General features: G+C 51.5%; 2 protein-coding genes and 1 long non-coding RNA gene across 3 annotated transcripts in view; 1 reads left to right on the top strand and 2 right to left on the bottom strand.

Moving 5' to 3' along the window:
- Positions 1 to 13,152: 13,152 nt before the first annotated feature.
- Positions 13,153 to 16,814, bottom strand: SOX8 (SRY-box transcription factor 8). The gene is made up of 3 exons (XM_035563363.2): positions 16,372 to 16,814; positions 14,955 to 15,193; positions 13,153 to 14,066 (listed from the first exon to the last, which is right to left on the bottom strand). Exons 1-3 carry the CDS (start codon positions 16,812 to 16,814, stop codon positions 13,330 to 13,332), a joined length of 1,419 nt encoding a protein of 472 aa, XP_035419256.1. The 3' UTR covers positions 13,153 to 13,329.
- Positions 16,815 to 23,923: 7,109 nt separating this feature from the next.
- LOC118256435 (uncharacterized) lies at positions 23,924 to 24,997 on the bottom strand. The gene is made up of 2 exons (XR_004781228.2): positions 24,888 to 24,997; positions 23,924 to 24,226 (listed from the first exon to the last, which is right to left on the bottom strand). It is a non-coding gene; the product is annotated as an uncharacterized LOC118256435 (long non-coding RNA).
- LMF1 (lipase maturation factor 1) overlaps positions 24,790 to 25,536 on the top strand; it is a 193,459-nt gene continuing 192,712 nt past the window's right edge. The window contains exon 1 of the mRNA XM_035563396.2: positions 24,790 to 24,925. The gene's annotated coding sequence lies outside the window, so the exon portion shown is untranslated. The remainder of the gene's footprint in view (positions 24,926 to 25,536) is intronic.

Here is a 25,536-nt window from a genome sequence, read left to right as displayed (position 1 = left end):
GGCTTTCCCTGCCCGGGACCCCGCGGTGCCATCCACCGGTGGTGGCTTTGCTCACTGTGAAAGCAGATTGCTGTTGTCGCACTATTTGCAACATCAGCTCATCAGATGGGATGGCCGAGGGCTGCTCCCGTGGGAGCATTCAGCCACGAGGCTGGGAGGAGCAGAAGAAATCAGGATGCGATGAGGAACCTGGGAAGCCAACAAGGAGCTTTGCTCCGTCTCCTGGCTGTGGATGAAGGTGCTCGAGAATCACAGCACGGGGAGGGGATGGGCGGAATCCACCGGCTTAGGTAACGGCCATGGGGCAGAAGTGCTGGAGGAGAAAGGCATATTTCTGCTACGCCAGCCGTAACCAGGGAGCGCAGCCCTCATTCCCCAGTCCCTTCAGGTGCTGCGAGGGACCCGAGCCGGGGGAATTCACTTTTGTCTGGCTCCCGTCGCACTGATCCCGCTGCAGCTGGGAGGGGATTTCCCGTCAGCTCCAACCCAGCTGCTTAAAAAACTCTTCCACTAAGTGAGCTAATATTTCATGAATAAATTGAAGTGGTCAAGTCCCATTTTGTGCAGAAAGCACGGTTCCCTGCCGATTAGCCTCCTTGGTACTTTCAGGGATATAAATAACTTCACAGGCTCATTCTCTGCGCCTTTCAAAATAAAAGCAACATTCAGTTATTTGATTTTTTTTTAATTTTATGCAAATGATCTTCTGTTCTGTGTTATTATGTAAACGAGCCAACTGAAATGGTAATGAGGGAACCCAGAAGTATGCATATATTAACTGCCGCTATGGAGCTTTACACCTCCAGAAATGGCACTGAATTGCATTTCTGAGGGAGGGACAGGTGTCCTGAGGGTGAAGATTTTATCCCGGGACTTGGTCACTTCTGAAATCCCTGTATATGAACGCTTCCTCCCCAGGAGAACAGTCAGGCCTTCCATTCGGGGAGCAAGTCAGCACTTCAGCCAGAAATGGCTTATTTTCAGCGTGAGAAACGTGGTGCCTGCAGGGGCCATCCGACTGGCAGCAGCACTTCGTGTCCCCCATCGTGCTCCTGCAAGTCCAGCTCAGACCCAAGCCCACTGAGGCCAGGCAGTTTCAGCAACCCACAATGAGGACAAAGCTGTAGGAGTTTTTTTCTCCGTGTGCTCTGTTGCAGAGGAAACTGCGGGGAAATCATCCCGAGGTGCACCGCACCAGGGCTTCGGGGAAAGGAGCATTTCTGGGCTGGCCAGAGGATGGTACGTCCTAAGAATAACTTTTTGTGTGCTTAAAGTAGAAGCAAAGACCCTTTCCAGAGGCAACGCAGTCTCCGATGAAGCCCAGGGCAGAAATCACCAGTGTGAGAGGAATTAAAACATTTCTGCTTCCTAAAGAGCATCCTGAAGTCTGCCCAGCACCCCTGTCCTGTGGGGTCCTCCGCCTACTCCCCCTGAGCTGCCACATGGGACATTCCCCAAGCAAGAAAAAAAATAATAAATAAATAAAATAAAATAAAATAAATAAATAAATAAAACAAGAGAATACCAGGACAAGTAATATCTTCATTTTCTGCACTCTTCAAGAACATTCAAGGGTTTCAACCAAGATGAAAGCATCAGTTTTTACACCTTTCTAAAACACCCTGAGATAGCTGAAGCTGAGACCACAAGGGAGCAGGATCCTCAAATCCTTCCTAATCCCTGTCTTTAGCAGGGATGTTTGAAGTGATTAGAGGCGCAGCGAACACCGTTCCCAAGAAGGTACAGCAGATGTTGGACACAGAGATGCACTAAGCTCTCGGTTGTTGCTTTACTGCAGAAATTTTGGCCCAAGTCCATCCCGACATGTCTGACCGTTGTGATTATTTGGCTGCAGACACAGCGGACTGGACCTGTAATATCACAGCACGGATCCACTTCTCGCATTTTGTGAACTCGCCGCTGCATCGGGCGCTGGAGTGAAATCCAGGGGCCTCCTGAAGGCAGCGGGAGCCTTATCCTTGCTTCCAAGGCACGGGGGAGCTCCACATCTGCAGCGTCTGCTTAATAATTAAACGTGAACCATCAAATAATGGATAATTTGTCATAGCAAAGCTACACCAAATGCATAGGTCTGATCCAAAAGCCCATGAAAGGCTGCCACTGAGCCGACTGGATTTTGGAACAAGCCCATAGTGTAATAAAAATAAATCCCTGTAATTAGGTAAAAGGGAAAATCCGAAAGATGCCATTTGAGCCATTTAGGGCTCCAAATCTGCACCCTGGGGTTAGGGCTGGGTGGCCCTGGGACCTCAGGTCAGGGCCTCGTGAAACGACAATTCCCCAGGGACCTGGGGTGCCCTGAGCCTGGGCGGGATGCGGAGACGTGGCCTGGTTTGGGATGCTGCTGCCCCAGCCCTGGCCTCTGCCCGTGTTTCCCAGGGAAGGCTGCTCTGTTCTGCTCCCCCACGCCAGCCCGTCCTCCCCGCAGGCACTCGTACAACCGTCCTGCTCGGGCTGCTGCCCCAGCCAAGACGTAGATGTCATTTTGGGCAACGCCGCAGCCTTCTCCGCTTTGTCTGTTTTCTCTGGAGTGTATTTTCCCAGAGATCCAGAAATTTATCACTTGGAAAGCACGGCACAAACAGCGGGATTTATTGCTCAGAACCAGGAAACCCTGACTTTTAAAGCATGTTTAAAGTCCATTTTTCACCCTGGGATGAGACAAACATCCCCGACATCAGTGCCAGGAGCGCATTGGGCCCCAGTGTGGAGTCAGAACGAAATCATGCCCAAAGAGGATATTTGGGGTTTGGATCTGCATCGTGCTCCGTGCCTTTATCAGACTTGTTGCCCCCCAAACAGGGGCCTTCTGGCCTCGGCAGTGACACGCAGGTGATGGGGAAAGGTGTGAGAAGGGGAAACGAGGCTGATTATTCCTGTCATCATCCAGTGGGCCTGTGATAAAACAGGAGGGTGCCCAATGAGGTAATTGAACAGAAAGCTAAAATTAGATAAAATGACTTTTTTTTTTTTCCCCACAGAGCCAAATAGTTCAGCTGCAGAGCTCTGCCACAGGCAGGGGCCAAGAGCAGAGCTGGGCTCAGAGGAGCGTTAGACAAATCTGGAGAAAATACACAGCCTCGGGGCACAGCATCCAGGCAGCACAAGTGTCAGCCTCTGCTGATTGCCGGAGGCAGGCAGAGAGCAGGGAAGGGCTGTTTTACACAGGCTGTGTTTGTTTCTGTGGTTTGGGGGGGCTGTTTTGCTCTGAGGGGCAAACCAAAGTGTGCCTTTTGAAGGATGCTCTTTTATCCAGACCTTTGCTCTCCCATGCAGGCATTTCTATGTTCCTTCCTTCTCCCAAGCAGATCTGAACATCTATGTAGTTCAGGGCTGACAGTTTAGTGGTTTGTTTTTTTGTTGGTGGTGGTTTTTTTTTCCTTGGGGGGGGTCAAAGGATTTTCTCTACATTTCCAGAAATAGAGCACAAACATCTACTACTCGGATGTTTTGTTAAGTTATTTTCATTAAAAAAATAAACTTGCTTCCATATGGGAATTCTGTTAAGTGTTTTAGGTACATTTTTAAGTTCTCTGTATCCCATAACCAGCTGTGGAGTTCAGCCAACTATTCCAGGGCCTGAACACGCAGATCTTAAGGGATGGTCAAAATCTGGCTCTGAAGCTCTCACCTGACTTCATTCTGGTAGACGTCGCTCCAAGCTCCTCCTCCGCAGATCTGATTTCTCCCAAATGTTGAGAATATCTGGATCCCTGCCTGAAACTTGTCCTCGTGGGTCCAGCCTTACCCCGGCTCCATCTGGTGACCAGGAGAGGCTCCCGAAGCTGTCAGACCTCCTGCGGGGCAGGTGGGCCCAGGGCAGCGAGAGCTTCAGGGGTCAGGAGCAGGCTCTGGGGGCCTCGAGTGCTCGGGACATTGCTACCCACCTAGGGAGTGGCTCATTAAATCCTCCTCGTTAGGAAAGGGTGGCGTTTGCAGGAAGAGCGAGTGGGTGGCTCGTGGCTCAGCTCCGGGGGACCAAGATGCTATGACCGCAATGAGATTCAGCTTCGGTGGCAGAGCTGGGGCATGGCATAGCATGTCCCGCCATGGCATGGCACAGCACAGCATGGCACGGCACAGCACGACACAGCACAGCATGACACGGTGCTCAAATCCTCTGGCTGCAGCCCCCATACCCCAGCTCAGGCAGCATCATCGCTGCCCAGCCGACCTGTCCCCAGCTTCCCCTGCTGCCTCCTTCCCAGACACAGCACAGGCAGAGGAGCACAAATGGCAGAGTTGTTTTCTTCCTTTCGTAGCATTAAGAAGTCTCAGAAGGAACCTCACAATTTCCAGTGAAACCAGCTACCTGCCCAGTCTTTTATTATTATTATTATTTTAGTTTTGTTTGATGTGCATGCCTTTACTTTCCTGCACGAAGAGTGCTGCTAACTACCTCTTAAAATATTACAGAAGGGATGTGTTCTACTGAGAATAGCATTTTTGGTAATAACCTCATTTTCCTTTTCACTTATTCTTACCTAAAAAGTTTCAGATTGCAGCTCATCCATCTCCCTGACACCCAAATCCCCTCTCACGTTTCCAAATACATATGTTGTTAACCCATTATTAGCCCAGAGTACCCAGGAAACTAAAAAAAAAATAAAAATGAGAGAGAGAGAAGTATGAGAAAGGGCCGGGGCCTGACTGAAGGCACAGGATGCTTGGGGACGTGTGGTCACAAAGGCAGAGCTGGTGGCCCCCTGCTGCCCGTGTGAGCCAGGACCAGTCCTCCCAGTTCATCCCCGTCCAGCCCAGCTCCCCCAGAAGCCAGTGGGAGGTTTCTTGCAGGCTGCAGGAGTGCTGGAAAAGGTGTTTCGGAGGCATTTGCTCCTCTGTGTTTGGGAAGGAGCAGGTTTTTCTGTGCCAGCAGCGCTCCCCGAGCCCGTGGCAGGTACCTGCTGCTCGTGAGCAGCCGTGGGGCGGGCACGCATTTGGTTATCAAAACAGCACCGAGGCAGGACAGATCCTGAGGACAGAAATATCCTTGTCAGAAACGGAGTTATCCTCTGCGAGCTTCTCAGCAACATTAAAAATGTAATCTTCAGCGTGTACAAATGTCCAGTTTGTGTCAGGGTGGGGGCTTTCTATTTTCATCGGGCTGCAATGAATCACTTGCAGAAAAAGAAATTCCTTATCTTTGGTAAAGCTTCTTTTTTTTTTTTCCCTGAAACTTACGGCCAGCTGTGTACAGACCTGACAGTAAACTGCTATTCCTTTTTGCTAACTCTTTAAAAAAAAACAACAGTACATTCCTCATCAAAATCACACCTACCCAACATGCCTGGAAATTTTTCCTTTTTTTATGCTTTCCCTCCCTTCTGTGTGTGTGGCTTTTATTATAACTCGCAGGCAACTGCTTAACGTCAACAACAACAAGGAAACTTTGGCAGAAGCCGGCTCAAAGGATCCGTGTGCGGGATGTTCAATGGCCTTCCTAGCTACCAATGCTTCCAGTTGGCTGCTTTTCCTGCGGCCGCATCCTCCCGCCGCCGCGCCGTGGAAGTGCCCAGCGCCCCAGCGCTCGCCGGGGCCGCTCCAGCTGCACGAGGCTTCCCCGAGCGGCCGCTCGGGGGGAACGGGGAAGCGAGAGAGAAGTTTATTCCTTCTTCTCCTTTCTGTAAAGGAAGCTGCTTCTCTCAAGTCTAAATATTTACTGCCGTTTCTGGACACACACGCGCGCGCGCGCACAAGAATTGATAAAACTATCCGCGGAGCGAGATTCCGATTCCCAATTATTTTGCTTTTGCTAAGTTTAAAAAAAAAAATTTAAAAAAAAAATCCCAACTTTGTTTGTGCATTCTTATTGCAAACACAATGCCAACAATGGCTAAATAGACAGCATAATAAATAGCACCACAATGCCGACATAAAGGCCTTTCTGGTACTGCATACAAAATATAAACTGTGCCATGCCATTATTATTCCGGAGCCCTTGCTGAAACAGTGCAGTTGAAATTCCACCCCCAATGTGCACCTAATCAGCCATTCAGAGCCCCTTAATGACTTGTCAGTTCTTTGCCCTGCCATTTTCTGTCCAATTAATTCTTTTATTGTGCACCGGATAAAGGAAGACAAAGGCCTTCCATGCAATAATGAATCATTAAAATTCAGCAGCTCCTCTCTTGTGCTCTTGGCTCCTCACCAGCAATTCAGGCTGTTTCGCATTCGTTATGTGTGTGGTGGTTAAAATTCACTCTACCTCAAACAAGACCTTTCAAAATGCTTAACCCTTTCCTGGGTGAAGACCTCCATCACCACACTGTGAATTCAGACTAAAAAAAAAAAAAAAAAAAGAGAGAGAGATAGGAGGGGGAAGAGCGAGGGGAGGAGAAAGGCAGGCAGAGGTATTTTGGGTAAACGTTTTAATATCACGTCTCCGACAGTCACAATATTGCCTGCACACACATCCACAAACAAATACGGGGAGAGGGAGCCGCTGCCAGGGCGGCTGGGGAGGAGCGGAGCTGGCGGTGTGTGCGCAGGGGCGAGCCCCCTGCCCAAGCAGCGCTCCCCGACCTGTGCCGGAGCCTCGGCGGCGGCCGCTGCACATTTGCATCGCTTTCCCTAAACCAACACGGCCCCGGGAGCGGGTGGCGGGAGGCAGGAGGGACACACTCTTATTTTGGATTAGGAGCGGCTTGGTTTTCATTCCTAATTGGTTTAAGATAAACTAAAAGAAGCCGGCTTTTAGACCTGAATAAGTGTGTCCAACTGGCTTTTTGCGCAGGCTTCTCTAAATCAGGTCAAAACCAACACTCCAGCTAAGCCAGTGACACAGCGTGTCTGGCTGAGCCCCGCGGCCATATGGGAGCCTCTCAATAGGGGTCACCCGCAGCGCCCCGCGGCTCTTTCAAGCCGGCGCCGGGGGGGCAGAGCCCCGCTTGCAGCCCCCCCGACCGTGCTTCTGCAAGCACCAAACCCTTTCTGGGCCAGCTGGTGGCCACGGCCACCCCGCCAGGGTCTCCCACGGCAGGATGCGGCCACCCCTGGGAAGCAGGGTTGCAGCAGAAGATGGGAGTTCATCGTTTTCGCGAGCCCTGTTAAAACTGCTTTTTTCAGCGTGAACTGCGTGGTTTTATTGACAGACATCACCTCCCATTTCATTCCTCGTGCAGCGCAACTCTGAAGCAAAATAAACTCGCTTTCCACCCAGCCCACAGAAACAGCTCCGGCCACAGCCCCGCTAACACAATCTGTGCTCGCCCTTCGCTGCCAGCACAGCACGAAGCTCCTCGGCCCCATGGTGGGAGCTGGGGGCCCGAGCGCCCACCCCGAGCCCTGCCTGGAGCAGGCACCTGGCAGTGAGAGAGGCTCTGGCACCGGTGCAAAGCCGCTCCTGCACCTGGCCGCAGCAGGGATTGCCCCACGGCCCCCGCTGCCCTGGCACAGGATGGGGCTGCGGGGCGGCAGGAGGACGAGGCAATCTGTCATCAGCGCCATTTGTTGTGGTTTGGGCTCCAGGGGATTGTTTTCGGCTCCTGCTGACTCATTTGGGAAATGGCTTCCCCTCTCCAAGCGTCATCCTCTGCCTCTTGGTGCCGTCGCTAATTCCTGCCTGTAAGGAGCGTGGGGTGACCTCGGGCTGACAGCACCCTGCTCGGCTGGCAGCTGTGTGGTGGCACATGGCATGAACCCAACTGCCTGCGTCTCCTGGGCTCACACAGGCCCCTGAGCATCCTCCCACTCCCTTCACTAGGGTGCCACGTGATGAACCCCCAAAAAACCCTGTGGAGCCTCTGCAGGGTCTCCGAGGAAGAGCAGGAGGTCCTCAGGTGCTGTGTGTTCTCTCTCAGGAGCTGGAATTTCTCTGCGCATCACTGAGAGCGTGGTCAGGAGTGCCAGGGGAAAGTCCCCAGCCCCAGGAAGGAGAGATTGGAGCCCTTCTGCTACTGAATTCATGCTTACACATTTGCCTGCAGAATTAAAAAGCCTTACATCAGTCGGACCCAAACTCATGGTCTCAAAGGCTGAAAACAGGGCAATGTTGGAGTCTCCTTCATGCCTTCACACTCATCTTCAGCTTGCCCAGCCCTGCCTTGCAGCTCCTGTGGTGGCGGAGCCACTGCCACTGCTCTCAAAATGTCTCCGGCTTTATATGGGATGATGTATATTTTATTTTATTTTATTTTATTTTATTTTATTTATTTTATTTTATTTTATTTCACTATTTTATTTTATTTTATTTTATATTTTATTTTATTTTATTTTATATTTTATTTTATTTTATTTTATTTTATTTTACTCTATTTCATTTTGCTCTATTTTATTTTACTCTATTTTATTCTGCCCCCAGATGTCAGGCAATGCATAGTCAGAGCTGCCAGCGTCCAGCCTTGCCAATAGGATGAACACGGCAGAGGGGGAAGGCAGCTGCATCTCTTCTCATCTCTGCCCAGACCACGAGGCCGGGGAAGCAGCACGAGGCCGGCCAGATCTGTGCACTGAGGCCGTGTTAGCCACAGCCAGGCTCGGCACGCCTTCACCATGCCCAGCGACCTGTCTGCGTGCCCCCGCCCCAAAACCTCCAGGGGAAGAGGATGGGATCTGATCTGCCGGGGATCCCGCAGGTTGCAATACTGCATGGGAAGGGACGCGTGTGGGTGCTCCCACTGGTGCGCACACAACCACGTTTATTAGCAATTTCCTCATCAGAAGAAGGCAGGGAGCCTCTGCCCGTTGGGTGTCTTGGGGCAGCCAGAGAGGGAAGAAGCAGAGAGCAGTAAAATGCAGCTGGTTAAAGACCAACACCCGTTGCCCACACAGAGGAGAGGCTGCAGACACACACCCAGTGCAGTAAATTAGAAAAGGGCAAAACAAAAGCCTGGGAGCCACCCTCCCCGCGTGTCCCCCCGCAGGGCGGCACAGGGGCTCCTGTGGGGCGGGAGCACAGAGCCCGGCTGGGAGCAGCAACAACCCCCCCCGTGTCCCGAGGGGGGAGCTGTGGGCAGGGGGCGCGAGGGACCCACGCAGAGGGCTGTTAAAACCGAGCACTGCCACAGAAACGCCGTTTGAGAATTTCTTTGCCATAAACCGAATATCCAACTGTAAAAAATGTGTAACAAAAGTTGATATCACTCCAGGAAAAATTATAACAAGGAGGATGGGAAGGGACTTTTTCTTTTTTTCTGCCATGTAGAAGGAATGTGGATATGGGCTATAAAATTAATTTCCTCTTTCTTACTAAACAGTGCCTTCTGAGCAATTCAGATAAATAGCAACATTCATCCTTCTCTGCACCAAAATAAAAAAGAGGAACTTTTATCGCTTGTGTATTCCTGTAATTATCTTGAGAACCCTTTTTTGTTGACAGCCAGAGGTCAAAAGCCGGTCTTGCTTTCACCTGATCTCATAGACTTCTGCAGAGACATTCCAGATTCACGCCAACACAAGAGCCATCGGAGCCGGGCTGGGGACACACAATGCTGCCATTCACGTCGGGAAGACGCCCGGCTCATGGAAAATCACTTCTCGTTCTGTAGGCTGTATCCACACGCAAAATGGAAGAAAGGAACAATGCATGAAAATGCATTTGTACAAACAGCATTAATTTCACCCCAAAATGCTCTTCTCTGCATATAAACTGTGCCACAGATCAGAGTTTTTCCTCCTAGGAAAACGAAATGGGAGACTCATACGTTGAGTGTAAATCGAGGCGTGGGGAACGAACTTCTGGTGCCCTTCGAAATTTCCAGCACACTCTGAAGCCCGAGCGACTGGGTTAGTTCAGAGCAATGAGTTTTCTCTGCCTACCACCTCCTTGAACATCCAGTCGGTAACGTCGCTGAATTTTACTCGATGAATTTGCAGTGGGTATCACCCACTCTGCAGGCCGGCAGAACAAAGCTGAATGCCACTATTCAGCCTCGGCCGTCCAGGGGGAGCAGCTCATGGGGGCTCCCGAGGGCTCGCCAAGGCTCACGTTACTGCCCTTACCTGCGGAGCGGTGCGGATACACAACATTTTATTTCCGCAGGCGTTACTAGAAGGTAACTTGATTTTCCAAAGCTCAGAGAGTGTGAGCGAGAACAAAAGGCCAGTAAGCGTGGACAAAAGCAAACGGATTTAAAATCTGCATGTTTTTGACACGCGTTTCCTCGGCGCTGTCACCAGGCTCGTCTGGGGACCCTGAGGCCACCCAGGGCTCGCACAGCACCCGCGCCCAGCGGGAGGGAAGCGCGTCCCGCAGCACTCGGCCCTGCCAAGGATGTGCTCTCGCTGCTGGGCAGAGCCGTCCCCAGGCGTCCCCCGCTGCGAGGACACCACAGCTGGCACGAGACGCTGCCGCAGCAAGAGAGGGGACAGCTCGGGAAGGCTTGTGACTATGTGCAGGTCTGCCTGCAGAGCCGAGCGCTTTGCGGTACCCTCTGGAAGCTGGTCAGGAGGAGCTGATCAGGTCCCCACGACTAATTCCTGCACGGTGAGAGAGCGTACCTGCAGGGACGGAGCAGGCTGCCCAGGTCCCAGACCCGAGCCACAGAAATCCCTCTGCCACGAGCCAGATCCTCAGCTGGAGACGCTTTGGTGCAACTTTTAATTTCAATAATTTGGGTGTTTTGCAATACCACCCCATGCAGATATTTTGACTCTGTTTTAAAGATTAATCCAGGCATCAGTGAAGTCATTGAAAGCTTTGGCATTAAACATCAAGAAGAAAGTAAAGATAAGCACTTATACTCCATCTCACTTTTTTCTTTTTTTTTTTTTCTCCTAAGCACGTCACTTTGGAGAGGAAGTCCTACATCAACATGCACAACAGGCAAAGCCAAAACGCATCAATTTTTCTAGTATGAGCTAGAATAAGACTTGAAACTTGCATTGTAACTGGAGGGAGGGGAAAGAAGAAAAGAGTCTCCTCCGAAAGTTACTCTGCAGCTTTGGCTTATAGTGTAATAAAGTCATTTTGCCAGAAGTTTTGTAAATGAGCACAGAGAAAATGGTGTCCAGTTACAGACACTCTGGCAAGATAGGTCTTGGCAGAGGCTGCAAACAGCAGATTTGCTTTGGGACTCTGTTGTTCAGACTTTGTTAATGTTCTTGAGCTTCATTAATTGTCATCACATTTATTTTCCCCGTGTTAAAACATTTTCCACAGGGCTGCACTGCAACCAAGCCCTGAGCGCGTTTCTCAGGCAGGGGCAGCTGGATTTCCCTAATCCCAGCCCTTTCCTCCCAATTAGGGCCCAGCCTGAAAATCTCACACGGGTTTGTCTCAACTGGTGAAACCAAACTGCAGCTTAGTTTATATAACCAAAAAAAAGTCACGAATGTAACTATTTTAATGACTGTATTTAAAAAAACCACTACATGCAACATATAATTTTGTTGCTATCATAATTAAGAGGTATTTACACGGGCTCACCAACCAGAAAACAGAATCTGTTACTGTAGAATTCCTACGTGCTGTACAGAACAAAATGAACTCGAGCTAAAACCATGCAGTCTGACCTTGCAAAGCCTTACTCATGTGAGCAGTCTCACTGAAATCCTATGAAATCCTTGGGATTACTTGCATAGAAACTTTACTCCTTGAGGAAGTAAAAAAAAAAACAATAGTCTCATAGCAAGGCACCATTTAAATACAAGGAAAAGGAGCAAGAATAAAAAAATAGAACAGAAATCCTTGGTCGACATTTTATTCTGAATAGCTTGTCTCTTTCAAAAGCGCTCTCCAAGTCTCTTTTCGGCACAGAAATAGGCTGAAGTAGAAAGAAAACATAACACAGACTTGATAAAAAGCAATTTTTAATTTTATCAAATTGATCTGTACAAAAGTTAGCATTGCTTAGTCAGAAGCTAGTGAAGAGAACAGATAAGTAACAGCCAAAGTCTTTCAAACTTTATACAGAAAAATAGATTGCATAAAAATGAATTTTCTGTATTTTCCCCCACCCCCACGTCCCCAAAAGGAAATATGCAAAAAATATTTTTAGAAAAAGAGTAGGAAATGTAGAAAAGGTAAAAAGATGATAACCTCTGAAATGTGTTTTTAGATTTACAAAGTTTTTAAAGGCACAAGTTACCATAAAATAGATGGTTATTATATGCTCAGCATACAATGGAAGAAGTAGAAATATATCAATGAAATATTAGTCTAAAACTAAGTACCTAACTTTTTTTTTTAGTGGAGAAGATTTTAGTTTCACAGCTTGATGGATGATATCTGGTCCCTAGAAGCCAAAAATCAAAGCAGAAGTTGGTAATTTCTCATTAAATTACATCTTCCTATAAAGTAGTCCTGGTTCTGAAAGCGTACAAAGATCCTGCAATGCCTTAAATCCAATTTTAACACCTGAAAGCAGGTAGCCAGAAAAACATCTTGCTGTCTGCTCCTTTTGCAATTGTTTCAGGCTCCGAATTTAATTAGTAAGTTTTGCAGCAAGCCCTTAGCGTTGTATTTCCCTCCCTCCTTATTTTACATTCCCATTTGAGTTTCCTGTTCGTGACCAGGTCTGCGTGAGGCAGATTCGTTCAGTCCCTCTCTCAAGCACGACTGCTGCAGCGGTTCAAAACAAAAAAACCCAAAAGCCAAAGAAAATCTATAGACTCATAACACCATTTTATTGTATCATCTCCACTATTTTTATGCTCCCTCCCCACCCCATCTTTAAAATCTTTTAAAATTCTACTTTTTGCACAAAATTACTTCATTAATTAAAAGACAAAATAATACAGAACATAAATACATATTTAACAGATTTAAAAAAAACACTTTAAGCTTCCAAAAACAAAACAAAATGTTAATTACAGCCAAACCTTGCTTAGAAGAACTCTTGACTAAAAAACAAATACTTCAGACATTTAATTGGTTGGTCCCACCAGACTCGTTTGTTCCCACAAGATTGTTACATGGAATCGCCGGGTTTTCGGTTTTCATATCCGTTGGTCCGAGTGAGTTCTTGCCCTCAAGGTTGGTCCGTTTCTCACATTGCAATAGACCCTTAAAGTCTCGAACGTCTTTCCTTCCCCCCCCCGCCCCCCGCTCCATTTTTGCACTTGTCAGCTTCCACGACGAGAAAGTTCAGTTCAGTCCTCACAGAGGAGTCAAATGGTTCTGTCCTTCATTTATTCAAAAGGAAATCGCTGGTCCTTTACTTTAAAAATTCTTCTATTTATTTAATTAAAGAAAAATAGAGCTCTGTCCTTTTGGAGAGTTTTGAAGCAAGGGGACATCCAGTCGCAACGAGCAGAGTTCCCAGTGGCTCAGGAGGCACTTCGGAAACTATCGCGGCACTCCACGTTCTTCGTCTTCATTCCTTCATTAGTGCATACGTTGGGGAAGCCCTCGGGGGCTCCACGCATCCTTTAAGGCCTCGTCAGGGTTGTATAGACCGGCTGGTCCCAGTTAGCGGTGGGGCTGTGGGCCGGCGGGATGGACAAGCCGTTGAGGATGGGCGTCGCGTAGGGGCGCCGCGAGGAGTGGAAATAAGGATACTGGTAGATGCTGGAGGGGTAGCCGGGGTAGGGGTTGTAGTAGTTGGAGCTCTGGAGGTCCGTGTAGTCACACTGGGAGCTGGAGAAGGAGGCGGCGGCCGTGGCGGTGGAGGCGGTGGTGGCACAAGCCTGGGCGCTGTAGGAGCCGTAGTCGGAGTGCGCGGGGGAGCCGTGGGACTGGTCGCTGTAGTGGCTGGGGCTCAGCTGCTCCGTCTTGATGTGCGGCCTTTGCTGGCCCGAGTCGGCAGACGACGGCGATGCCGAGGCCGGGCTTTTGTGAGTCCACACCTGGTTGGCCCCGCTGGTGCCCGTGGCCGAGTGGGAGTAGGATGCTCCGTAGGAGCCGGCAGCAGCGTTGGGGCCGTGGTCGGCCGGCATGGCAGCGTGGCCGTTGAGCGGCAGGTACTGGTCGAACTCGTGCACGTCGAAGGTCTCCATGTTGTTGATGACCTCGCTGCTCAGCTCCGAGATGTCCACGTTGCTGAAGTCGATGTTCTGGCGGCCGCTCTCCACGAGGCGGCGGCCCTCGTGCTTCAGCTCCTGCTTGCTGCCGTGGTGGAGGTCAGTTTTGGGGGTGGTGGGTGGGGTGGGTGGCCCGTGGGTCTGACCTGGGGACAAAGGGAGAGCAAGGCTTTAAGGAGAGCAGCCACAAAACACCCGGTGCCTCCATGAGGCCAAAAGACACTCATTTCTTCCTCTCCCTATTGGGAGGGGGAAAGAATTTAAATCTGTAGTCCCAGGTTAGAAGTGGCTGACATCCCCCTGCGACCATATCCTCAGGAGGGATAAGCTGCCTGCAAAGCTTGCAGCACGGAGATGCCGGGGAGCGCGCAGCACCCCATGGGGGTCCTTCCCTGAGGCACAGCAGGACAGCCCCACTGCACAAACCGCCCCTCGCCTGGGAGTGGAGCCCAGGGGGACTCGGAGAGACCCCTCCAAGCGGGCAGCCTGAAGGCAGCCCTGCTTTCCTGGAGCAGAGCAGCTGTCCCAGCAGCACAGGAAGGGGCCAGATCCCCAGCCAGGCTGGGCGAGAGCGCAGACGCGTCTGAAGCTGCAGGACGTTCGCAATCCTCCTGGAATCTGTCAACACGCACCCGGTGCCAATTCACGGTGCTGCTGAGAAGCGGGGAGATTTGGGGGGATGCTGCGTCTATGGGGCCCACTCCCCCAAGCACCCTTCACATGCTAAATGCATTATTAACCCTATCACCCTGCAATTAATTTCCGCCCTCCTGGTCCTGCTGCAAAACTGGGGTCCTTTTCCACTTTGGGGATTTCCTATCGCACAGTGGACTATACAAGCATTTAGTAACTAAAACTGTGCCCATGTACACAACCTGGCATAAAACCACAGCTCTCAGGGCTTTGGATGCGCCCAGTCCCACCAATATTCCCGCACAGGCTTGGGGGCAAATGTGCCTGTTCCTGCTGGCAGGTTCGGGTCTCAAACCAACATGGCCAGGACCTGCAGGATTTTTGCCCACAGCGCCCTTTACCTGCATGATCGCCGTGGTGGTGGGAGTCAGCCATGCCCCCCAGCCCGCTGTCCGCTTTGTAGATCTGCGTGCCCGCGTGGTGGCTGAGCTCAGCTCCGGAGTCAGAGTCGCTCTGCCCAGCTTTTACGCTTTTCCTCCTCCGTGGCTGGTATTTATAATCCGGGTGATCCTTTTTGTGCTGGACCCTGAGCCGCTCAGCTTCTTCCACGAACGGACGTTTCTCATTTTCACTTAACAAACTGGTTGGGGGTTCATTTTTTTTTTTTTTAAATAAGGAAGAGAAAAAGATCCAAAATTAATGTCATCCTTAGAAGTTCGTCTATTTTCATACATCCCCACTGCCCATGCACTGACCAAGAAGTTCATTACAAGTTTGCAGTAGCAAAAAAAAAAAAAGCTAAATCATACTGCAAAAGTATATTAAATTATCAGTTACAGAGGTATGAAAAAAGCATCCATTTCAGATATTGCTAACCAGGCAAAACAAAATCCCCCTGCCCATTTTAAATGCCACTTTTTATCCCTTAGCCAAATATTATTCCCATGTTTGTCCTACAAACGCTACCCCCTCGCCGCGACCAGCGGCGTTGCCCATTTCCAGCTTTGTTTAGTCCTTACAAAGAAACCACGAAGGCAACAGCAATAGGATTAGTTCTTTTAAAACTCTCCCCCACCCCGACCTCTCTTTGCAAACTCCTGGGGAGGCTCAGCCCGCAGCGGGAGCATCGCTGGCCCAAGCGGGTGGGAGAGATGTGGGTTTGGTGCAGTCAGAGTAAAGCAGTAAAGCGCAGCTCATCGCAAGCCCTGGAAAGCAGAGCGCCCAGCAAAAAAGTTTGCATCAGTGGGTAGCGCTACAGATAACAAGGGAAATGAGAGAGCAGATTAAGATCACCGCTAAAAATGGGCTTGCTTAGTTTTACAGCTTGTTAAGCAGCAAGCAAGTAAAGGCAGACAAAAAAAATAGAAAAAAAACACCGTAAGAGATGCAATAAAAAATATCGGAGTTTCTCGGGGACAGGGATGCTGGAAGCAAGGGCACGAGGGAGCTGGGGCTGCACATCCCGGCTGGGGCAGGGGAAGTCCGAGGGTGCCGCAGCAGGGGCAGGACCCGCAGCGGGCTCGGCGCAGCGCCCGGCCCCGCAGCGGGGTTTTTCGGCGGCCGGAGGCTGCGGGGGATTCCTGCGCTGCGCTCCGGAACGGCTCGAGAATCCCCCGCGGGCAAGCTGACAGACGCGAAGGAAAGGAAAAAAAAAAAAAACAGTTAAAGGGGGGGGGGGGAAAGAAGGAAGAAGGGGAAAAAAAAAAGAAGAAAAATAAGCAAAAGCGGTGGGGAGCTCGGCGGCCGCGCACCCCGCGACGAAGCCCCCGCGGGAGCCGCTGAGCGGTGCGGGGCGGTGCGGAGCTGCTCGGGACTCACCGCCAGAGCTTGCCCAGGGTCTTGCTGAGCTCGGCGTTGTGCAGATGCGGGTACTGGTCGGCCAGCTTCCTGCGGGCGGCCTGCGCCCACACCATGAAGGCGTTCATGGGCCGCTTGACGTGCGGCTTGGCCTTGAGCGATCCGTTGCCCCGCACGGGCATGGGCACCAGGCTCCAGTCGTAGCCCTTCAGCACCTGCGAGACGGCGTCGCGGATGCAGGCGGGGAAGCGCTCGTCCACCTCGGCCGCGTCCACCTTGGCTCCCAGCGGGGCGGCGCCGGGAGGGCGCGGGGCGGGCTGGGGGGCGCAGCCCAGGCCCTCGGAGCCGGCGGGGGACAGCGGCGAGTCCGAGTCCGAGTCCACGTGGGACATGGAGCTGGTGGTGCCCGCGGGGCTGCACGGAGCCTCCAGCGCTTTGTCGTGCTCCTCGGTCATGTTGAGCATTGGTGGCCGCGGGAGGGGCGGGCGGGCCGGCCGGGGATGGGGGGCGAGCAACGATGGGGGGGGGGGGGGGGAGGGCGGCGCGGGGCTGAGCCGCCCCGGGGGCGACTGGGTGCCCGGGCGGAGCGGCGGGGCCGCGCACCCCTCCGCGGGCTGCCGAAAGTTTAAAAAAAAAATAAAAAATAAAAAAAAAAGATTAAAAAAATGTAAAAGCGGAAAAACACAGGAAAAGCACAGAAACGCTGGAATTTCGGCAGGAAAAAATAAGAATAATGGAAAAAAAAGCGGAAAGGAAAGTAAAAGTCTCGCTGCAGTCCCGGCGCCCCGCTCCGCGCCCCGCGCCCGCCGCCGCGCTCCACGTCCAGTGCGAAGCGGGGCCCCTGGCAACAAGTGACTTTAAGGCGAGGGCGAGCGGCTCCTCCCCCGGCGCCGCTTCCCATTGGCGGAGCGGGCGGAGCTCATTTCCATAAGGGGCGGGGCTTTATAGCCTGCCCGCCCTCCTACCGCCCCGGCCCGGTGCCGCCGCTGCCCCGGGGCGCTGCGGGGGCTCGGCGCTGCTGGGGCATCGGGGGAGGGGGGGGAGACGCCGGGCTGCGAGCCCCCGGAGCCCCCAACGGGCCCTGGTCGGCCGTGCTCGCTCTGCTGCACCCCCTCCCGAAGCCAGCCCGGCTTTTGCAGGGTTCGTTGGGAGTGTTTGGTTCTCGTTACCCGCCGAGTCCCGCCTCTGCCCGGAGAGAAGCGGCTCCCCAGCCCCGGGTTTAGCCCCTGCTTCCCCGGGAAAACAGCGTGAAGGGCAAGATTTACAGGAGAAGAAAAAACGGAATTTACAGGAAAAAAATGGAAATCGGGCAAATGCTTCGAGCGCTTCAGCGTTTAAAAGTAACGGGAATGGGGTGGGGGTGCATGTTGTTTATTTGCTGCAGTGTATAATCAACATAAAAAATATAAACTTGAAATAAAGTGTGTGCTTTGAGTTTAAATGTAACACCGGTTATGTCTGTGTGTGCCAGAACGTGCGTGTCGCTCCTAGGGGAAAATGCATGTGCTCTGATAAAGCAGGATTTTGTATTTTTTTTAAATTTCCCATTTCCTTATTAGTATAATCTTTAAAGATTTCAGCTTTCAGTTTCCATAGCCACAAAGTGAATTACCTTTGGGCGAAGATTTTTTAAAAATACCGTTTTATAAAGTGTCACTTAAAAAAAAAAAAATGCCTTTAAGCCCTGAGCCATACTACATCTGTTGGCCTTGTGAGCGAGGAATAACCGAACGTCTCTTCCAGGGCCCAGGCCAAAGCTTAATGAGGTTGTGGAAGGGTTTCTGTGTCCCGGGGCTTCAGACCAGTGGCTCAGCAGTGCTGCGGGACGCTTGGCAGAGCTTTTCTCAGTTGACAAATAAATAGCATGCATTTCTGTAATGCCTGTCACTGCGGGATCTCGTAGCTCACAGTGCAAAGTCTACCCCACTGGATTTCTATGAGTCAGGTAAATTGTATTTCATTCATTTCAGAGGCGGCTGAGTCAAAGCAACGATCGCTGCTCTCAGTGCCCCTTCCAAAGGCAGCCTCTCCTGTGAGCGCCTTCCTCGGGAGATTCGAGCCTCGCTGCATGGCTGGGGCTGTGGGACAAGCCCATGGAGGTGGAGATGAGAAATGGGGCTCCGATCCTCTCCTCCCTGCCTTCAGTTACACACCACATTCCTGTAGCAGAAGCCCCCAAGGACGGCCAGGACTGGCGACGTTGTTTTTTCCCCCCTTGCGTGCTGCTGCCTCGCACAGCTCCCCGGCTCTGCCCCAGGCAGGGAAGTGCATTTCCCAGCCCACACGCTTGAATTCCGCTTTGTCAAAAGCAGGTAGGAGGAGGAGGAGGAGGACAACTCTCGGGAGCTGCTTCCTCTTACTCCGGAGGTGGGCAGGGGGAAGAGGTAGTGCCTGGAAAATGGGCAGGGCACATCCCCTGCCTCACGTCTGCTTTGGGGGTCTTGCAGAAGCCATCTCATGTCCGAGCGGGTGGAGGGAGCCGCATTGCCCTGCCTTGGGCCTCCTCCGAGCCACAACAAGTGGGTTCAAGTGGCATCATTTGTCTCACAGGGGCTCAGGTTGAAATTCTAGGTGACAAAGGGCCCGTGGTGTTTGCACAGGGATGGGCAAACGATGGAGTGGCGGGACAGGTCCTGCGGTGACACCCGTGATCCAGAGCTGGCCTAGCACTTCTCTGTCTTGCCCCAAAAAGCAGTGGTAGGGCAAGGACACAGAAGAGCTACCGAGTGAAGCAGGGAAACTATCTGCTGGCTGGAAAGGGCACAGACATCAGAAGAGAAAGAAGGGCACAGGAGGGAAAGAAGTGACAGGTACAGCCACGCTGCAGCTTCAGTTCCACAGAAAGTGTGAGCGTATTTTTATCTTAGTGATTTTGTTTGCCGGGCTCCCGCTCTGTCCTGGTTCACGCCCTTTGGTCTTAACCAGAAGGGGTTATTTCCTCACCATCCCATTATACCATGCCTCAGAGGCCAAAGAAGAAACAGACTGCACAGCCTGCTCGGGGGAGCTTACGCTCCCTGCTAGGGGGAAGCGATCGGATGAGCCGCTTCTCAAATTTCCGTACATCTTGTCACTGGCGGTCATAATTTACATCTCGATGCTCTCTGGACAGAGGGTAATATAAGTGATTCTTCCAACCAGCAGCTTATCAGTCTCGCAGCAGCTGGGAGGGCCAGCATTTGGTGCTGGCGTCTCCTGCCCCGTTTTTAAGGTGATTTGGCTCATTCTCTGACTCCCTGCTCAGCTCCAGCACAGCCAGCAGCAGCTCTCGCAGGAGCGATCTCCGCAGGTCTGCAGGGATGGCGATGCTGTGAATCTCACTGCAATTTTCTCTGACATGCCACGGCAGAGCACGTGCCCTGGAGCTGCACACAGGGACCGATCCCCAGCCCGCTGCAGGGCAGGCCCCGACCTCAGGACCTTCAGGACAAGGGTGCAGGTCGGGGAGGGGAGCACCGACACCCACATTGCCCAATGGAGGCTTGAACAGAGCACCCAAATGGGGTAGGCTTAGGGATTTTGAACAGAGGGATAAAGAAGCTGGCTGTTCTTGGCAGAGCGGGCACAGCAGGAGCCCATCAGGCACCTATACACGTAGGCAATGTTGCTTCATTTTTTCTGAAGTCTGACACTGTCTCCAATAAAGTTCCTGGCCAGCTAGCACCAGCGTTGCTTGGGATCAGGCACTGAATACCACGTCTGTGTGCTTGGCTCCGTCACTTTGTCACTTGTCCCCTGGGAACCCTCAGAATCACCGTGGGACAGGAGCACCCTGACCTCCCACCCTGGTTCCTCTCCTCTACACCTACTCATTCTGCAGGAGCATGCGTGTGCCTTGGCTTCAGACGGTCAGTGCCACACTAACACGAGGGAGGGGACATTTTGTCGTCAGTGTAAAGCAGGGAAGTCGTTTTCAGAGCATGTGGGAACTGTTGCACTCGCTGGGAAATGCTCTGCAATGTGCACTCCCTCCCTGGCTGGGGAGGCCCAGCCAAAAGGTGGGCTCTATCGCTCAATCTGACCAAGTGGTAAAGTTATCATTGTTCAAAAATTGGCTACCTTTGAACTGCGAGCAGATTATACATGGGAATTTCAAAGAGCAAATAGAAAGAGCCTTACAGGGAGAAGAAAAAACAATCCCTAATCAGATAAGAGTAACCTGTGCATCGTGTTAAAATAAGCCTCTGACATCTGCAGGATTAATGCTCTGCCCAGAGGACACAGCAGTTCCGTGGCAGTTCAGAGATTTCTATGAAACGAGGTTTAGTCCTTTTCAGGAAAGCTACTGATTTCTAACAGAAAAAAAAAAAAAAAGACCTGCAGTAACTTTCAGTTAATTTCAATTAAAATAGCATCTGAAGAGCAGAAAAGCTTTGCTCTGAAAAAGAGCCGTAGCATTGGGTCCAATCCTGCGCTGTGTGCTTGTGAAGGCTCCAGCACACAACCAGTGCCTGCTCATACGCTTCTAAGCCTAGATTTATATTGCTCAGCTGCTTGCAGATCAGTTTTGGTCCAAAATTTGTCATCCATTCCCGTGAGATGATCTTTGTTGCTCTGGATAATTTGGGAATCTAAGGAGTCAGATCCATTTGGAGGACTAGAAGGGACAGAACCCTTCTGTAAATTTTAAAGAGCGCTGTGGGTATTTGGTCCTCAGCATTTCCATAGCTCCCACCACTGTGCTTAGCTGTGCTCTCAAAATTCTTGGTGTCACCTGCACAGCAGGAATGAAAAATGACCGTGTGCTCCCATCAGAGTTACTGCGTTCCAGTCACTGTGTGCTCCCACCACTGCAAGAACAAGTTTTTATTGTGCAGCCTCATCCAGAGCCCATTATTGGAGACATTTCTGTGGATTGCGAGGAGCTGGGACTCGAGGCTCACATCCCAGTGACTGGAAGCAAGCTTGCACCCTTGCACAGCTGCTAAAGTCTGCTGAGAATAGGGTGAAAAGAGAGAGGCTTAAATATTAGCTTAATATTAGTTTTTACTGCGTTAATGGGGTGCTGAGCTCATGTGTCCCTCCTTTTTCTGGACAGGAAAGGTTTGGCAGCTGCAGGACAAAGTTAATGCAGGAACATGTCCCCCAGCAGCTCTTTTCCAACCCATGAGCGTTTACCTGGCGCTGATACAAGAAACTCTGCACACCTGCACTGGGCAGGACTCCACTGACCTCTCTCCTGCTTAAAAGGCAAGTGGAGAGGAGTGCACGAGATTCCTACGTCCTGTCCTGGGTTTCAGCATGGCAGAGACATTAGTGAAAAAGGAACTTATTTTTAGAAAGATTTAATTTCAAAGGCAATGAGTGTTTCACGAAAATCTTTACATGCTACGTTTGGCATAGAGGGGAGTTTCTGGTAAAATAAAATAAAATAGGTCTTACTAACAAATGCTTTTATGATTATTAATTTTTAATATCCCAGGGGTAAATGTTAACGAGTGGCTTGTTCTGAGTTTTTGTTGTGCAGCTCTCGCAGCCTGCCGTTGCACGCTGGTGCTGGCAGCCACGGACCCGGCGGTGAATACAATCACAAACCCAAAAGGGACAGCCGTCTGTTTGGGTCTCAGAAAAATTGTATGTGTAAAGACCAAAACCAGCAGAAAAGAAAAGATATGTCAAGGTGCAATTCCTGTTCGAACATTCTAAAATACCAGTGACATGGCAAAATTTGTTTTTGAGTGATCACCGACACTTTACGATGACAATTACAGTTTAAAGGCCAGGTGAGACACTAGCAAGAGATCTGTTCCTTCTTCTTGCAGGCTGGACGTCATTTTTTCAAAATAATGGAGAACCGCAGTTCTATCACTTAGGATTACTGCGATTATTAATTGTTTGTCCTAGAGTACTGCTTAGGAATCCCACTTCTGAATCAACACCTCCTTGTTACAGATGCTGTACAAATACAGTAGGAAAAAAGTAATTCTTCCTCCAAAAATCCTTTTCAGTCCTAATCCTGCTAACCCTGGAGTTAAAGATCGGATTTCCACAGGGAAGGATCAGGGATTTTAATGGAAAAAATATTACCGCTGGAAAAATCTTGACTAGTGGAAGGAAGCTCCCAAATTCTTTGTGAGATCCCCATCTCCCATTTAGCAGACACAGCTGAATGCTCAGTGGGATTGTGTGTAAGAGCATTATATGTAAGTGAATGTATGTTTTCTTTAGAGGAGTCCCCAAATGTTAATGCTGCTTTACAAAATACTTATTTCTGCACACATTCACTTTCTCTGTTTTATTTAAACCCAATTCCTGGCAGCCAGAGGGGGGAAAGACTAGACCTGAATGAACACAGAGTAATTTAGGGTGCCAGGGACAGCAGGGTTGAGGTGCTGGTGGGGACAGCTGCTGGGTGCTGTGACAGTAAATGCTTGTTTCTCGGTCACTTTTGCAGCTGTTTGGAACACAGCAAAATAGGGTCGGGCGGGGGGACGCGGCGGCTCGCATTTTGTTGAATGAAGATCAGCATCAATGATGCCTCTGCGCCTGCCTGCGGGCCTGACATTTATGAATCACTTTCCCTTTGAGACGAAGGCTCAGAGCCTCGCTCTTAAATATCTCGTTTGTGTTACTTGCTTGGTTTTTATGTTGTTTTCTTTTATGATACCTTGGTTTGAAAAGAGGGAATGCAAGCAAAAATCACATCGTGAAAATAAAAGCTAGTAAAAAAAAGTGAGCAGAAAACCAAACACAGATGACAGTCCACACAAAGCTGCGTACCAGCGTGAAGTGCAGAACAGAGAGGAGGTAATTTAATGTTGTAATCCACCATTTTATTGCGCGCTTTCCTTTATAGCTTGATCCATCTTCCAGTAGAGCTAAAGGGAAGGCTTCTATTGCCTTTTATGAGAGTTGGATCAGTTCTTTAGAGTAACAACATTTTTATGCAATTTAATATACTTAAAACTTTGCAGCTCGTATCGACGCAAGGCGCCGTTGACACACGACGCCCCTGGAGTGTGGGTCAGTTTTGTTTGCTGCTCCTTGCCGCTACTGTCCCAACCTGTGCATCTGGCAGACCTCAGGGCAATCTTTTGCAATGAAAACCGACCGAGCTCAGCATCCCCTTCCCAGCTCCAATTATTCCCTTTTTCCTAAATCTTTAGTCTAAGCCCTCCACTTTTCCTCAGTAATTTCCTCAATTATCCAGTTTGTTTTACAGACATTGCCACTTAACGTGGAATTTGCTGTAAAAGTTTCATAAAGACCTCACAAAGGAAACCATTAGCTTACATCTATTTAAATTTATCTAGCCAAACCTTGTGGCTAATCCAAAGGGAGAGCGAAACTGCAGTATACCCGCGGCCTTTAACAAATAGCTTATTTTTCTTTGCCTATACAATGCACCATTATGTCGTGTGTGGGGTGTTTTTTTTTTTGTAATGAGAACAATGCAAGCAGCAGTGATGGGAAACTGGAAAAACAAAAGAGGCATTTATAAGGGACTGGTTTACAGTCTGAAAAGCATTGAATAATGTTACACCTGATAAAAGATACTTTCTCAGAGACCATCTCGCAGTTTAGCAACGCGGTATTTACTCAGCCGGGATGCACCTCTAAAACCATTGATTACGACTGCCGAGGCCACTTTATTAAAATGCTTTTGGTTAAAGAAAAACATGCATAGCTCAACAGAGAGTCAAGTGTTTGGCAGCTATAAACTATACAAAGTAGAAATCACGGCAGCATCCGAAAGAGCCGACGTGGAAAGCTGGAGCGATTTTTGGTGAAACTGTGCACGGGGCCAGGTGCTGGGCGTTGTGGGGACGGTGGGCAAGCTGCAAAGCGGGGCTCGGGGCCCGGCCTGGTGTGTGGCCCTGGTGTGTGACTCTGAGCCGGGTGTCCCCGGCACGCCTGGCACCGGCCTCTGCCATCCCTACAGACGCCGATGGAGAAAGGGGGTTGTAGAATCACAGAACCACTGAGGTTGGAAAAGACCTCCAGGGTCATCTGGTCCAACCACCCCCCTACCACCAACGCCACCCACTAAACCATGTCCCTAAGCACCACGTCCGAGCGAGCACCTCCCCCTTCCCTCCTTTTCTGAAAAACGTCGCCTCTTTCGCTCCTTTTTCAAGACTTCCTCCTTCGTTCCCACCGATCTGAGCACACAAACCCCATTTTTCTCCCCATTCCCCCCCCCCCCCCCCCCCCCCGGTGACCTCAAGCCCGCTCCCCGCCAGGCCCCCACCCACCACCCACCACGGCTGCGTTTCCGCGGGGGCACCTCCACCCCCGGGGACCCCCGGGGACCCGCGAGGACCCCCCCGGGGACCCCTGGAGACCCCCCCCAGGACCCCCTAGGGACCCCCCCCCGGACCCCCTCAGGCCCCCGGGGGCGGGCCGGCCGCACGCATGCTCGCTGCAGGCCGCGACATGGCGGCGCCCAGCGCGGCGCTGAGGCAGCGGCGGGCGGCAGCGGGCGGCGGCGGCGGCGGCGGCCCCGAGCCCCCGGGGAGGGCGGCGGCGGCTGCGGCGGCGGCAGCGGGCGGCGGCGGGTTGGTGCCGCCGGTAACGCCGGGCACCTTCTGGCTCACCCGCATCGTGCTGCTGCGCGCCGTCGCCCTGCTGTACCGTGAGTGTCCCGGCGCTCCCGCAGGGCAGCGCTGCTTTTCGTTTCTCCTCTCTCCCGGGAGTCCAGGAAAGGTGCGGGGGGGGGGAACCCGGCCCCGAGCTGGGGGCGGCAGGGCTGGCTCGTCTGCAGCGCCCGGAGCCCCGGGGCTGGGGGCTGCCCGCTCGCCGGGGCCGGCCCACGGAGCCCTCGGCCCCCGGGGGTCGGGGGCGTGCGGCCGCAGGTCCCCGTGGTGCGGGGGTCGTCGCCCCGAGGGGCCCCGCCTGGCTCAGCGCAAAGCTGCCTCGGTTTTTGGGTGGCGGGGTGTGCGCTTGGGTGCCTGAGGGGTTAGAAATGGGGTGGGGGGAGAGCCCCGTGCTCTAAAGAGGGGGTGCAGGGCTGGGGGGGTGGAAGGAGAGAGCCCGCTCCTGCCTGCACCCAGCGTTGGGTCTGGCTGTCCTTTATCAAGAGGTGTCATGAGCTGATGCTGCGAGAGAAACTCATCTCGAGGGATGCTGGAGAGCTAAAGCTAAGGAGCTGCACGTAGGACCAGAGGAAGACAGCGTCCTTGGGTGCCAACGCTACGCCTCAGCGCCTAACGTCGCCGCTAACGTAAGGTGGTGAAGCTGGTTTTC

This window comes from Cygnus atratus, chromosome 15 (genome assembly GCF_013377495.2).
Source record: "Cygnus atratus isolate AKBS03 ecotype Queensland, Australia chromosome 15, CAtr_DNAZoo_HiC_assembly, whole genome shotgun sequence".
In the NCBI taxonomy this organism is placed as follows: domain Eukaryota; kingdom Metazoa; phylum Chordata; class Aves; order Anseriformes; family Anatidae; genus Cygnus; species Cygnus atratus.
Note: the sequence above shows the minus strand (reverse complement) of the source record. Positions and strands in the feature narration are given on the sequence as shown.